Source organism: Metopolophium dirhodum, chromosome 4 (assembly GCF_019925205.1).
Source record: "Metopolophium dirhodum isolate CAU chromosome 4, ASM1992520v1, whole genome shotgun sequence".
In the NCBI taxonomy this organism is placed as follows: domain Eukaryota; kingdom Metazoa; phylum Arthropoda; class Insecta; order Hemiptera; family Aphididae; genus Metopolophium; species Metopolophium dirhodum.
In genome coordinates this window covers 12,069,496-12,083,158 of record NC_083563.1, presented here as the reverse complement: position 1 = coordinate 12,083,158, position 13,663 = coordinate 12,069,496, and the positions used below count along the sequence as shown (strand labels likewise).

The 13,663-nt window shown below is 29.7% G+C and overlaps 2 protein-coding genes and 1 long non-coding RNA gene across 3 annotated transcripts; 2 read left to right on the top strand and 1 right to left on the bottom strand.

The window, feature by feature from the left end:
* Positions 1-369: 369 nt before the first annotated feature.
* On the bottom strand, positions 370-2,739 carry LOC132943538 (uncharacterized). The gene is made up of 4 exons (XM_061012579.1): positions 2,583-2,739; positions 2,273-2,522; positions 1,919-2,073; positions 370-1,663 (listed from the first exon to the last, which is right to left on the bottom strand). Exons 1-4 carry the CDS (start codon positions 2,737-2,739, stop codon positions 606-608), a joined length of 1,620 nt encoding a protein of 539 aa, XP_060868562.1. The 3' UTR covers positions 370-605.
* A 5,691-nt stretch (positions 2,740-8,430) lies between these two features.
* On the top strand, positions 8,431-9,327 carry LOC132942830 (uncharacterized). The gene has a single exon (XM_061011479.1). It carries the CDS (start codon positions 8,431-8,433, stop codon positions 9,325-9,327), a length of 897 nt encoding a protein of 298 aa, XP_060867462.1.
* A 1,353-nt stretch (positions 9,328-10,680) lies between these two features.
* On the top strand, positions 10,681-12,995 carry LOC132943428 (uncharacterized). The gene is made up of 4 exons (XR_009664347.1): positions 10,681-11,313; positions 11,405-11,474; positions 11,860-12,082; positions 12,582-12,995. It is a non-coding gene; the product is annotated as an uncharacterized LOC132943428 (long non-coding RNA).
* The last annotated feature ends 668 nt before the right edge of the window (positions 12,996-13,663 follow it).

Below are 13,663 nucleotides of genomic sequence, written 5' to 3'. Positions count from 1 at the left end.
TGTATCAAAATTCAGTATTTTAAATTTTAAAATACATATCACTATTTTTTTTTTTTATATTTACTACATACTATATTGTCTATATTTGCTTAGGCCAGAGCTCTGCACTCTGCAGTCGAGGGTTCTAGTTTCTAGTAGATAGTAGATTGGAAAATCTGTTCTAATTTCACATGATTTTAATTTGAATCAGGACTTAACTTCATGACATAGATATATAATAATTATAATATGTTCTTTATCTTAAAATAATCTGTGATACCTAGATGAATATTAAAATATTTATGGATACATCTTAATATTTAATAATAATAGTATAATACAAACTACAAACTATTAAAACTATTTTATTAATTTATGTTGACTCCTCCATAAAATCAATGTAACAAAAATAATAATATTTAAGATAATAATTAAAATAAAACAAGACATTTGAATATTTAATAGAAAGCTTAACTTAAACAACATCATAAATAATAATAAAATAGTGTGTAAGTTTTAAAATAAAAAATAACCTTTATAATTATAAGTTGTGTGTAACTTATACAAAAAAATATAATATTTAAAATAAAATAAAATTTATAAAAATGTAAGTTATATAATAAACTTTACTCTTTTGTTATAATTTTCTTCTCAAACAATCTATTTGTTCGAACTATTAGTTGGTTTTCTAAATTTTTGGACGTTATATTACTCCTGTAAGGCGATAAAATAAACTTAAGTCCTGAAAATAGCCGCTCAACGCTAACTTGTGTGGAAGGCACAGCAAACACTATTTTAGCAAGTATATACAATTCTGGGTATGTGTCTTCCATTGATTTCCAAAACTGTAATATGTTGATTTTATAACTTAACCTTTTTTGGTTTAAATAATACGTTTTAAGTAAATTTTCAATAACTGTTGAAGTAGAATTTTGGCTTGAACATGATACTACTTCGACGCTTTCTCTTTCTTGCAAAAATTGTTCAAGAGGATCAGAATTTTGATTAAATTCGAAATTATCACTTTCAGCTATTTGGTCTTCCATACTTTCATGATTATCTTTTGAGTTTATTTTATTATCTTTTAAATAAACCCAAATAGAAATTAAATGACTAATGGCTATATCATACTGTATTTCACTTAATGTTACCTTGAAACGGGGATCTAGAAATATTGCTGCCAATAACACCTTATTATTCATGATAAATTGTTCCCTATATTCCATACATTTTACTAATTTATTAAAAAATGGATTCTCTAGTGTACGTGTTTCAATTTTGCACGAAATCCATGTACTATAAAAATCTGACAATGTCAATTGTTCACTTTGAAGTTTTTTTGTACAAAGTTTAGCCGGTAATAAAGTTTTTGCAAGAATTTCAACTTGCTGCCAATCAGAATTATTCAAACTAATTTTTTTTAATTTGGGGTCATTTGCAATCATAATTTGTATAAACTCTTTTAAATATTGTATCCTCTCTATCATATCATATGTTGAATGCCAACGAGTCAAACAGTCCAAAATTGGTAATTTAAGTTTTTCTTTTTTTATCAAATATATATAGGTTTGATTACGCAGTTTTCGAACTAATATGCGAACTTTATTTAACAATTTATCCACACCGCCATCTTTTAAGCTGTCTATAACTGCTAGTTGTAGAGTATGCGCTACACAACGAATACCTGTAATAAACAAAATGTTTTATTTATATTTTGTTATTTAATAAACATTAATGATTAGTAATACTCCTAATAACCTAATTGTATTAAACCAGAAAAATTCATAAGGATTTTTGAATTTAATAGCTTATTAGTAGAAATTTTTATTAAAAATGTAATCAATTTTAATTTAATTTATCTTAAAATAAATAATATTGAAAGAAATTATGAATATATTATTACTTATGTAATAATATACTATTATACTATTACTATTACCTGTAAAAATTGAACCATCCCCTAAATTGTGTAATTGAATATCATTCAGGATTTGTTCTGTGTGTTCATACGTTGAATCAACACATTCAATGTCTTCATTAAGTATATTTTCTATTTGTTCGTCATCAAGTATCAAACAATCTGCACCAGTTTCACTAGGTATTACAAAAAAAGTACACAATTTTAATTATAGATGAGTAATTATAATAACCATCACATATCTACATTAAAGTAGGTATATAATAGTTTAACTTATGTCTTTGTCTTAACTTTCAAAATATAAAATTAACTTCAATATTACATAGGTAATCAAACAATAGTTTATAAAAAAAAAATCATTATTTATCAATTTACCTATCACTACATTCATCATCTGAGTTGACTGAACTTGATAAATTTGAGTGGATCTCAGCCGTCTCATTTAGAATAATTGCATCATCTTGACCAGTGTGAGATTCATTAAGTGCTGTTGATATATCTTTTTCAACTAAATTGATCGCTTTAAGCATGTTTGCACCGTTGTCAGATGTAATTGTATATAATTGCTTTGGTTCAATTTTAAATTTTTTTAGTATATTTAAAATTGTCTCTTTTAAATAAATACCTGTAAAGTGGATGAGAATAGGTAATGCATAAAATGTAAAATTTTAAAATTACAATTTACCAGTATGCGATTCAGTTAATTCTATTAATCCCAGTGTTCTGAGTTTAATAGAATCATCTACTATATACTGCATGTTCACGCCTAAAAATGACCTATTTAGTCGAGTAACTGCATCTAACTTGAGAGAAATGAGTTTAGAACTAGCTTCAGTAATCATTTCTTGTTTAATAAGAAGGGACTCTTTGTATACATGCTCCTTAGAAGAAAAATATATATTATCAATTATTATACGATATGCTAAATTGATCTAGGATAAAAAAAAAAAACAATATTTTTACTTAATGGAGTTTGAATTAATTTTTAGTTTCTTCTGAAACCCATTCAAAACTGGATCGAGTATTCTTAATCGTTCAACATGCTGAATGGTCGTCCATTAATGGTTACGAGATCAACACAAGCATCAATAATTGTTTTTTCACTTAAATTAACTTTAACATATTTTGATTCATTAAAATGAAAAAATTGTTGATGTGCTTTGACCTTAGAAACACCAACTGTTTTTTTATCTTTTTTAGATCCTTTTTCCAGAAATTCTTCATACAATTCATTATGATGGCTTGCAAGATGTTTTTTTTAAATTTGTACCATGATTACCCTATAAAAATAAGACTTTAATTTGAGGCAGTCAAACATTTTTTTTTACTATTATTATACATATTACCTATAATATATTATATATTATCAAGTTATAAAAATACCTGGGTAAAAAGTAAAAACAAAATAATGATAAATAAATATTTATTAATCATAAAATATAAAAATAAAAATATACTATTTCATAGTAAACAAATCTTCAAACATTGAATATAATATGCAAACAATGAAATAAAGATTAATAGGTACCTACTTAATATAATATATAGATTAGGTATTCATTTTTATTTATAATTATTACATCACAAAAATTTAAAAAAATAATTAAAAAGTATATAGGTACTCTAAGTTTAATGAAGAAAATTAATTGAAATAAATAATTCTTAAAAACATTTTAAATTAAAACAATTATAAATATACAATATTATATTATCGGTATTATGTTATTATATTACTACACAAAAATGAATCTATGATTTATGAAATGACATTTATCTTTAAATGGTTTGTTCTCATGGTGATTATTGATTTAAAATTTTAAAAGTTAAAACAATAAATATTTTGTATTAAATATATTACTTTGAAGAAGTTGAAAATCAATGTGGGATTATGAGAACATTTGAAAATTAAAATTAGGTTTAAATTCATGATTTTTCTATACACACAATTCACACCATTATTTTGATTATTACCAATTATAATTAATTATGTAGATAAGTTATAATATAATATTATTTAACTATTTAACTAAAACTAAAAATAAATTGAGGGCTTAAATCTAAAATTTCAAATACCTAGATAATAATGTTAATATTTGTTAATAATTTACTTATTACTTACTTTAATTTTGCAAGTGCAATGCTTACACGACGATTCACGTTCATTGCAATCATATTTATAATATGAATGTATTATTGACGAAAGTATACGACCCATTATGATATATAATACTAAGTTTAAAATAACGAAGTTAGACACCACCTACAGAGCTACAGGTACCTACAGCCACAAGACACTATAATGAGTATAATGAAATAAACAGTAACAAATCACAACACTAGCAATGAAAGACAGAATCTAAGAATCAAAGAAACGCGTTAGGCGTGCTATACGCATCAGATAATCTGATAACGAATAACGATACTATAATAAAACTATAAGCATAGTAAATGTAAACATCATAACATTCGTAGTTATTTATAAACATATTTTATGAATTTCTTATTAGTTATTATTGTGGTAACTGGAAGTGGCAGACCTACAGGACCTGGTGTATATTGTGCAGTAAATAACGACTTTTATTTTTGCTGGAAATTGCTATTATTACATTATCAGTTGTTACGTAGAAATATTTATGGCTTATAGTGCTTATAATCAAGTGTTTACTGTTTAGTCTTAGTGACACGTCTCGATGTCTCAGACGCTTGAACTCTGTACTCTGTAGGTAATTGAATGATTATTTTTGAATATTATTAATCGTCGTAATAATAATGAAAAATAAAAATAAAAATAATAGAATTATTACAAAACCGAAATTAATCGTAAGAAACCTTTAAAAAAAAGTACCGGTTCCGGTAAAGTTACGGTTTTTAAATTAATTCAAATAAAGGTTCCGGTGGGGTTCCGGTTTTCAAATTAATTTAAATTAGGGTTTCGGTGAAGTTCCGGTTCCCATTATTCAAAGGGTTCCGGTTCCAAAACCGGTTCTTTTCGGTACGGTTCCAGTCCCTGCTATAAACATTAAACACACACACACAAATAACATTGATAGGTACATAACATTATCATTGATAAATATTATAATATTATTATTTATATTTATAAATTATAATCATAATATATATTATGAATCGTTTTTACAGTAAAATACTGTCCATCGCATACTGAAATTAATTTCACTACCTATATTATATATTGTATTTTATGTATCTACTTTTTGAAAATGTATTCGTTTGATATATTCTTAAAAAATAACCCCTACACGACACACGTGTGACGTGTTTGGGTAATGAAAATGTCATTGTAACAAAATGCATATTGTACACACTAAATGGATGTGAAATAATACTGGTAAATCATAATATAAAATATTACTGCAATGATATTCTAATTTATAATGTGTGATATTCTCATACCATTTTTCTTATACATTGTATTGGATATGTTATAGGATAATAAAAAATAAAATAGTGAAAAAATCCGTCTTTAGTGGCACAGGTTAGGTCCGAATCAGGTGATGCGCCTATACAGCGATCCTTTTGCAGAATGTTTTTTTGAAAACATTTTTGGGGCTAATCAGTAATAATAACTAATATTATTAATACGATCTGTATTATCTACTAATATGCCTATAAGTACAAAATTATATTTCGTTATCAATCGTAAAATAAAATGTATTAAATACCTACCTTATTTCAGTGGCGTAGTCATGATTTCTGAAAGGGGGGATCAAAAAAGAAAATGACATAGCTAAATGGGAGGGGAAATTGGAAAATTCCTTCACTCTCAAAACGTTTTACTTAGGTAGTAAAATATTTAACGATAAGGAACAATGAATATAATTTGAATTGATTCAAAATTCACATCAAACACATTATGGAAGATTATCCACTTCAAAGCCAATGGGTGGGGATGTGACCCCCACGTCACCCCTGCCCCCCTTAAATACGCCACTGCCTTAAGTCCTAAGTAAATCTTAAGCTCAAACCTTTTAGTAAATCATATTTATTATAAAAAGGGACGGAAGGCATGGTTTAAATGGAATATTCTTTCAAACATACTACAGCAGCAAATTAAGGCCGAAGCCTATATTATTTCAATAAAAATTGTTACGATTTTTTTTTCACTTATTCATTATCTTTCACCAGCAATCAGAAATCGTGGTTTAATTATGTAGGCTTAACTGTAATATTTATTTCTCTCGATTATATCACTACCTCCACAATTATTACATGATTATTTGATAAAAAAAAAACACTGCCGAGGACACAATTAATTAGTCGAATAATTATGTGAAAAATGAATACCTAATAACTCACTAATGATATTATACTAATTAGTAAACATGCATATTCCGCTATGGTATCAATTTTTTTATTTTTTACAAATAAGACTTATCACAGTGTTACGCGTAGTATTTTTCAAACTGTTTTATTTTACATTGACTAAACCTACACTAGAGTTTGATATATATTATAAATCAATAGAAACGACAACATTTTATTAAGAGAATACACATATTGAGAACGGACCATCGCCATAACAGTATTTAAAATCTGCTTATATTCGTAGAAACCTGGTGGACATCTTTATTTTATATTGATTTTGATAGGTACTGAATGAATAATTAATATATTTACCGAGGGACTTTTGTAAGAGCGGTCATGTTAGTAAAATAAAAAAAAACTTCATAAAATTGTTAACAATAGTTATTAATAGGTATCATTATAATTGATTACATAATATCACTCTAACATACAATTATTATACAGCGCTTGGCTACCTAAATACTTTGAAATTCATTAAAAACGTGCGTGCATGAAAAATATGTCAGAATATGTCATCTTAAAAATTCAAATCTTTTTTGTATAATCGTATTAGCCGTGGATTAGGTTTTTGAGCAAGGATATTTGTTCAACCACCAAGTTAACTGAAATTTTAAACCGATTTCATGAGTAATGACCATAATATTATAGTTTATATAGTATAATGACTAATAAATAACCAAAAGTCAATACTCTGTAATATGTACTGGGTCCCAATATTTTCAACACCTAATTATAGTACAAACATGCACAATATCGGTCGTCGTATAATTATTTTTAACATTTAATCGTTCGAAATTATTGAACTGTAGGCACTAATTTCAAAATATGATTATTTGACCACCTTTAAAAAAAAAGCTATTGGGTGGACTTATCCTCATCATCACGGGTCCACCGAAGCAGTGTCAAACTCTGAGCGTGCGGCTCTTTGTCACAACTCTGCACAATCTTTTCGGTCTGAAAAATTCAATATCATCCGTCGAACAATACAACATTATGTAAATTGTATTATGCACACAGCGCGTCATATTTTATTCTACGACTTTACTTCAAGCCCTAACGGTATTCATCCATGTCCAATACCGTCATTCCCACGGTAGCATATATAGGTGGCACGCTGCCGCAACAGCGGATGGATCTCCGGCTCGTGCACTGTCGTCGTCGACGTGTTTGCATTATATACGAATATAATATTTATAATGACTCGACAGACAGTGTGTGGGCGTGGGTGTGAGTGGAATTGGAATAGCGTTCGCGGAGAATAATATAATATTATTTTGCGTCGTTCAGGGACCGTCGCTTGAGAGAAGTAATACCATACGTCATAGTATAGGTATACACCGTACAATATTGAATATATATAGTCCGCGACACGAAAAGTGGCCGATTTGTACCGCGACCCGTTGCGGCTTCCCTACCTGTTAGCCATTGGTTCTCAACCTATACCACCTCCTGCCCGGCGCACGGCGGTCGCAGTGCCATGCATCTGCGCGCAATGTGTATTCCATACATTATAGTAGACTGGTTTTTTTTGTGCACCCTTAGCTGATCTTCTGGAATGCCTGGAGGGCAGCTGCAGAATGTGCTGTGGTAGGGGATACAGTAATGCACATAATACAAACACGTTTTATGGCACTCGTGTTTTATCTTTTTGTATGTTGTGTACTGTGCGCTCGTAAACAACTATTTTTTTACACTGTTTTTTCTCCTGCGTTACCGTGTTAATCCATTTAAAAATGTCGTTTTCCGATTCAGATACTCACAGTCAGAGTAAAAAAATTATTCATAGTGTGTATTTATTTTTAAAACAATTATCAAAGAAGTCAGATTTAACTGCTGATTTTTTTAAAAATGCGCAAGTTGTTACTGCCGAAGCTTGTGGTGTGGGTTATCGTACTGTAAGACGGATTTGTGCTGAAGGAAAAAATAATATTAATCCAGAAACACCAGGTGCGGAACCTACATTTGTTTCTCCACGTAAAGGGTATAAACGAGCAAAAACTGTTTCGGAGCTGGATGATTTCGATTCCGATGTTGTGAGGAGAACTGTCCACGAGTTTTACGACCGGGGTGAGTACCCAACGGCTCAATTAATATTAAATGTCGTAAAAAAAAAAACAAATTACAATGGGTGCGTTCGATCAATGCAAAGGCTCCTAAAAAATTTAAAATTTACTTACAAAAGATGTAACGATGGTCGTATGTTTTTAATGGAGAGGAATGATATCGTCGCACTTCGGTGTAAATTTTTACGACAAATGTGTACGCTGCGAAAAAATAAAGACGATCGTCCAGTGGTTTATCTCGATGAAACGTGGGTAAACCAAAACCATTCACGCACCCTTATTTGGCAAAATGAAAATAATTCTGGTGGTCTGAAGGTGCCGACGGGTAAAGGAGGCCGACTTATTGTATGCCATGCAGGATGTAGTCGCTACGGGTTTATAGAAGGGTCAAAATTGGTATTTCGAAGCAATACCGGAAATACCACGGATTATCATAATCAGATGAATGGTGAAGTATTCAAAGAGTGGTTTATTCAACTGCTTAAAAATCTAGAAGAGCCATCAGTTATAGTCATGGACAATGCGCCTTACCATTCAATCCTCAGAGACAAATATCCGAAAAGTAATTGGAGAAAAACCGAAGTACAACAATGGTTAAATGAAAAAAATATTGAGTTCCATCCATTGGAAACATTACCTGAACTTCGGCAAAAAGTTAAAAACCTATTGCCACGTGAAAAAAAATATGAGCTGGATGACATTGCAATTGAAATGGGTCATGAGGTAATCCGTCTTCCACCATACCACTGTAAGTATAACCCAATTGAGTTAATTTGGGCTCAAGTTAAGGGCCAAGTAGCGAAATTTAACAATACTTTTAAAATGGTTGATATTGAGCGGTTAACACACGAGGCATTAGATGCAGTAACAATAGACGACTGGACGAAATGCGTTCGTCATGCAGAAGAAATTCAGGACGAGGACAACAAAAATGAAATAATGAGGGACACCATGATAGAACCAATAATTATGACAATATTACCAGATGACAGTGACTGGAGTGATGATGAAGAAGATATTGACGAAGAAAACCACGGATAACATATGTCTTAAATAATATTAAATTAAAAATTTTTTGTATTTGTATTTTTTTTTAAATTTTTTTTGTTGTTTGGTTTGAATAAAAAAATTAATTATAGTAATTTTAGTAAATTATGTTTAACTCTTTCGGTCCTGATTTCTATCTAAAAATTCATAATGGTGTAAAAAAAGTAATTATAAATAGATAATATAATGATAAAATAATAATAAATAATGGTTATGGTGTATAACGTCTTTGTTAACACTATTAAAATTGAAATATAAAATCATTTGTATAGGAGTTTTGGAGTTTAGGAGTTACCGTGTTGATTACGCGTTGAAATGGTTAATTTAAAAAAACGCGGCAATTTATTTAATTAGATTATGAACCACTTAGGCGAAACGGCCGCTAGGTTCGCGACGGTCATCGGCCACATTTCATGTCGCGGACTATAAATATTATATGTTGTATTACTTCCGTCGGTATATTATACTTTTCCCCGTGTATCGTTGGTCCGAACCAACTGTATGAAATTATATAATACGTTCAACCGTCTACACATCGATCATGAAAAAAAAATTTTACGTATCTGCAGGGTTTAAATCAAAGTAGCATGCAACTAGATATCTTTCTTGCAGTGCAAGGCAATTTAGGAATCATAGAAATGTTTTTGGGTATAGTAATGCAGTGCAAAAATATCTAGTGGCATGCTTTACTTTGTTAGAAATTCAATTTAATTACATTTTTTTTTTTTATTGTTGATTTGAGTTTCTATGAAAATTAACAAAGCGTTACGAAAATCAGTTGGAAAACAATTTGTATGTACACAGCCCAAAATCACATCTATGTTAATATGTTTGATATGTCATATTATGTCCGTTTATGACGATCACCGTTAAAAATAATCATATTTTGTTTATACGCGATAAACCTTTCTTTCGCCTTTGGTTTTGCGGTCTACGAAGTGCCTCATTCTACTTCCAGGTTGACACCGCAGTTCGTGGCACAACAGGTAAACAGTCCAATTTACCTAATTCGATTCGCGGGAAATTGTGTACATTCATTGATTGGATGATGGCGTATAGTCAAACAAACGAGCCGATAATAATGGTTTTTTACTGTATTTTTTTTCGGGGAAAATGATAATGGTAATAATAATAATAATAATGATACATTTAATGGGCCGATTATTATTCAGCCGACGAGCAACAAAACATATAACATCACAACAATAGTCAATAATAGTCAACATAACTAACTATATTATTATGTAACCTTATTGTACATTGGTATTCACTATTCTGCAATAGCTGCAGCAGATACCTATACCTAACTACTAATACGGCATTTTCGTGGACAATGGTAACGTTTTAATAACCGTGCCCGTGCCATCGATATCGAAAAAAAAATTGCAGTTATCCTGTTTACTTTTAGGTCTACACACAAGTCTATGCAGCGAGAGATGTTTGTTATTTTTTTTTTTAATTCCGTATAATATATTTATCAAAAACATAATATAAACTACATTAATTGTTTTATAATGACGTACCTATAGGTACTCTTATTATACTGCCTATACACGTAATAATAATAATTTTGTTATACTCTCTGTGCGTATAATATAATCACACCGAAACAAATGTATTTTTCACTGTTACTCGATACGAACGGTTTAAGTGCGAGGATGCTGGGTATAGATGTACTATAGTGTATAATACTTACACTTATTAATTTTATGGTAAATTCGCGTTGTTTTTCGAAAAGTTATCGTACCGTGCTATTTGTATTTTATTTAAGTGCTTAAACTAGGTACTGTTACTGAAAATTCAATTTGGTTTTCGTTTGCAGCAACCGCTGGATGTGACCAACCATTCCGTGGCGAGAGGAGTGGTGACGTTCTTCACGTTACCTCCTGGCGATTACATTGTCGTCCGGCAAACGAACGTGACCAACTGCGACGCCAAATTTTTACTGCGAATATTGACAGACGAACAGAGTAACATATGGTAAAATTATTATTTCTATTTTTATTATTTTAACTTTTAAAACTCACTAGTCACTGACACAATATTATACGTCTTAATCAACAACTCGTAGGGAGGTGAACGACAATAACATGGTGTTCAAAAATATCTCCGCCAAGTTTCTGGAAGACACTGTGATATTAGTGAGTATTGTTCGACGACATGACATAGCCTCCTCAAATAATTCCAGAATTCACATTTCCATATTTCTCGAAGATTATAAATTATTTTATTGACTGATTAACCTGTATTATAGGAATATGTATTATAAAAAACCAATATTTATAGAATTATTTATTTTTATTACACAATAGGTGATATTATATCTATATGATTAAACAAAAATTTGTAAAACATTGATAGGATTTTGCGAATTAAACTGTCTGTTCATGTGTAATTTTTATAAAAAAAAAATAGCAAGTCCACCTCCTTAAATTTAACCGAATCTCTCCTTGGCTATTGTTATGGCTACTAACACAAGCAAAATTCGATATACGTGACTGAAAACGCATTGGTCTGATTTTACAGACGGAAAGTCACTCTTAACTACTAAGCTCATAGTCAAATATCCCCCGGAACTGGACATGACCCAGTTGCAAGAGATTCTGCGCGCGCACTGGAAGGCGTATCTGGCAGAGAAACCCAGCCGGAGCTCTGCAAGAGCCTGATAATGTTGAGAAACGTCAACATTAGTGGTCGTATCAACATGCTGGACATACCCATGCTGATGCACATGTTGCAGTTCTGGAAGGTACAAAAGCATTTCGTTGAATTAAATGGATGTTATACTACTGAATATTTAGTATAAAACTGTGAGAGAATAGTGATTACTGTTCGTTCTTTAGTAGTTAAAAACACAAGTAACACAATTAGGTACCTATTGATTAAAATAATTAATATTTTGAAAATAAAAACATTCCCATTATACAAAATAGTGTACAACATGAATGTTTGTTAAAATACTATACTATTTGATATAGTACTAAAAATATTATATTCAAAAACAGCTTCGATTTTTTACAAAACATCGTCTCTTCATTTTATGAAAAGTTTATTACTCTAAAATATCTCTAGAAGTGTAGTTAGATAATAAGATTACGTTTTTATATTTTATTAATATTGCCTATAATCAACCCCTTAAAAATGACAGGTGAAATGTTCTCATAATGAAAACAGTTTGTCACGTCAGTTAGTTGTGTTGGACACAAACTCACTAAAGTTGGGTTTTTTTTGTGTGTTTTGACTCACAGATAGCATTCCAAAAGTTCGAAAAGGGTGTGAACCCCACAAAGACGTCAAGTTACAACCTTAGACCTCTGTTTGGACCTCTACTCATGATTTCGGGCCCATCGACACGTACCAAAGATGAAAGATAGTGCCAGTCATTAAGTGATATCATATTACGTTAAAGCCACATAATACGTCCAACCCGTACGGTTCTAATTATTATTATTATTATATTATTATTATTATTATTATAATCATTAATATTTTTGATTTCTAGTTTTTATATAATCATAATCAAATCAGGCATTATAACACGTAGTAATTTTTAATATAGGTACCTATTCCACCTGTTTCATATATTATCTTATAATGTATATTTGTTATTTTATTTAAACGATGTTTGTACAATTGTACGCGTTATCGAATCGATAACCCCAAACTGCTGGCCAAAGCGAATAATTTATTTTTGTAATTATTTTTAGTATAATAAACTTTGTTATGTTATTTTATTCCAAATATTGTTGTGTTATAAAAATATTTAATTTGTGAACGATCAATGTATCCATACGTAGTATACTAAAATAGTAAATAAATAGTCAAGCAACCGAGAAATAAGAGACTATAAAGAATTCACCGTAGTTAAAAAAATGCATTTATTTTTCAATTTCTACTTTCTAATATCCAACTACCCAGTAGGGTCACGCTAAGAATAAAAGAAAACAACGCCCTAAAATGCACACATAGGCAATACAATACGCGATAACTAGCCGGATTAATTAGGTACAAAAATCAACATGATATGAATAACATTAATCAAAATACATTTTTACAAATACAATTTCATTTTAATTTCTCTTATTGCAGTTATGTTAATTTCCTTTTTTTAGAATTTTATGATTCACATTGTTAATTGTATTAAAAAAACCACAACACTTAAGTGGTTGACTGTATTATTAATAAAAAATAAAATACAATATAGATAAATAAGTACTAATAACAATTTTATTTAGATATAATTCTACATATCTATAAATCTAAATAAATTGGAATAATAACATAATCATCCATTAATAATTAATCATATTATTGTAAGTATTGTTATAAT

Coding starts and splice junctions, on each gene's coding strand:
- LOC132943538 (XM_061012579.1), bottom strand. CDS start 2,739: ATGATTACTGAAGCTAGTTCTAAACTCATTTCTCTCAAGTTAGATGCA. Junction 2,523..2,582: donor ATTAACTGAATCGCATACTG/GTAAATTGTAAT, acceptor TCCACTTTACAG/GTATTTATTTAAAAGAGACA. Junction 1,664..1,918: donor GGATGGTTCAATTTTTACAG/GTAATAGTAATA, acceptor TGTTTATTACAG/GTATTCGTTGTGTAGCGCAT.
- LOC132942830 (XM_061011479.1), top strand. CDS start 8,431: ATGGAGAGGAATGATATCGTCGCACTTCGGTGTAAATTTTTACGACAA.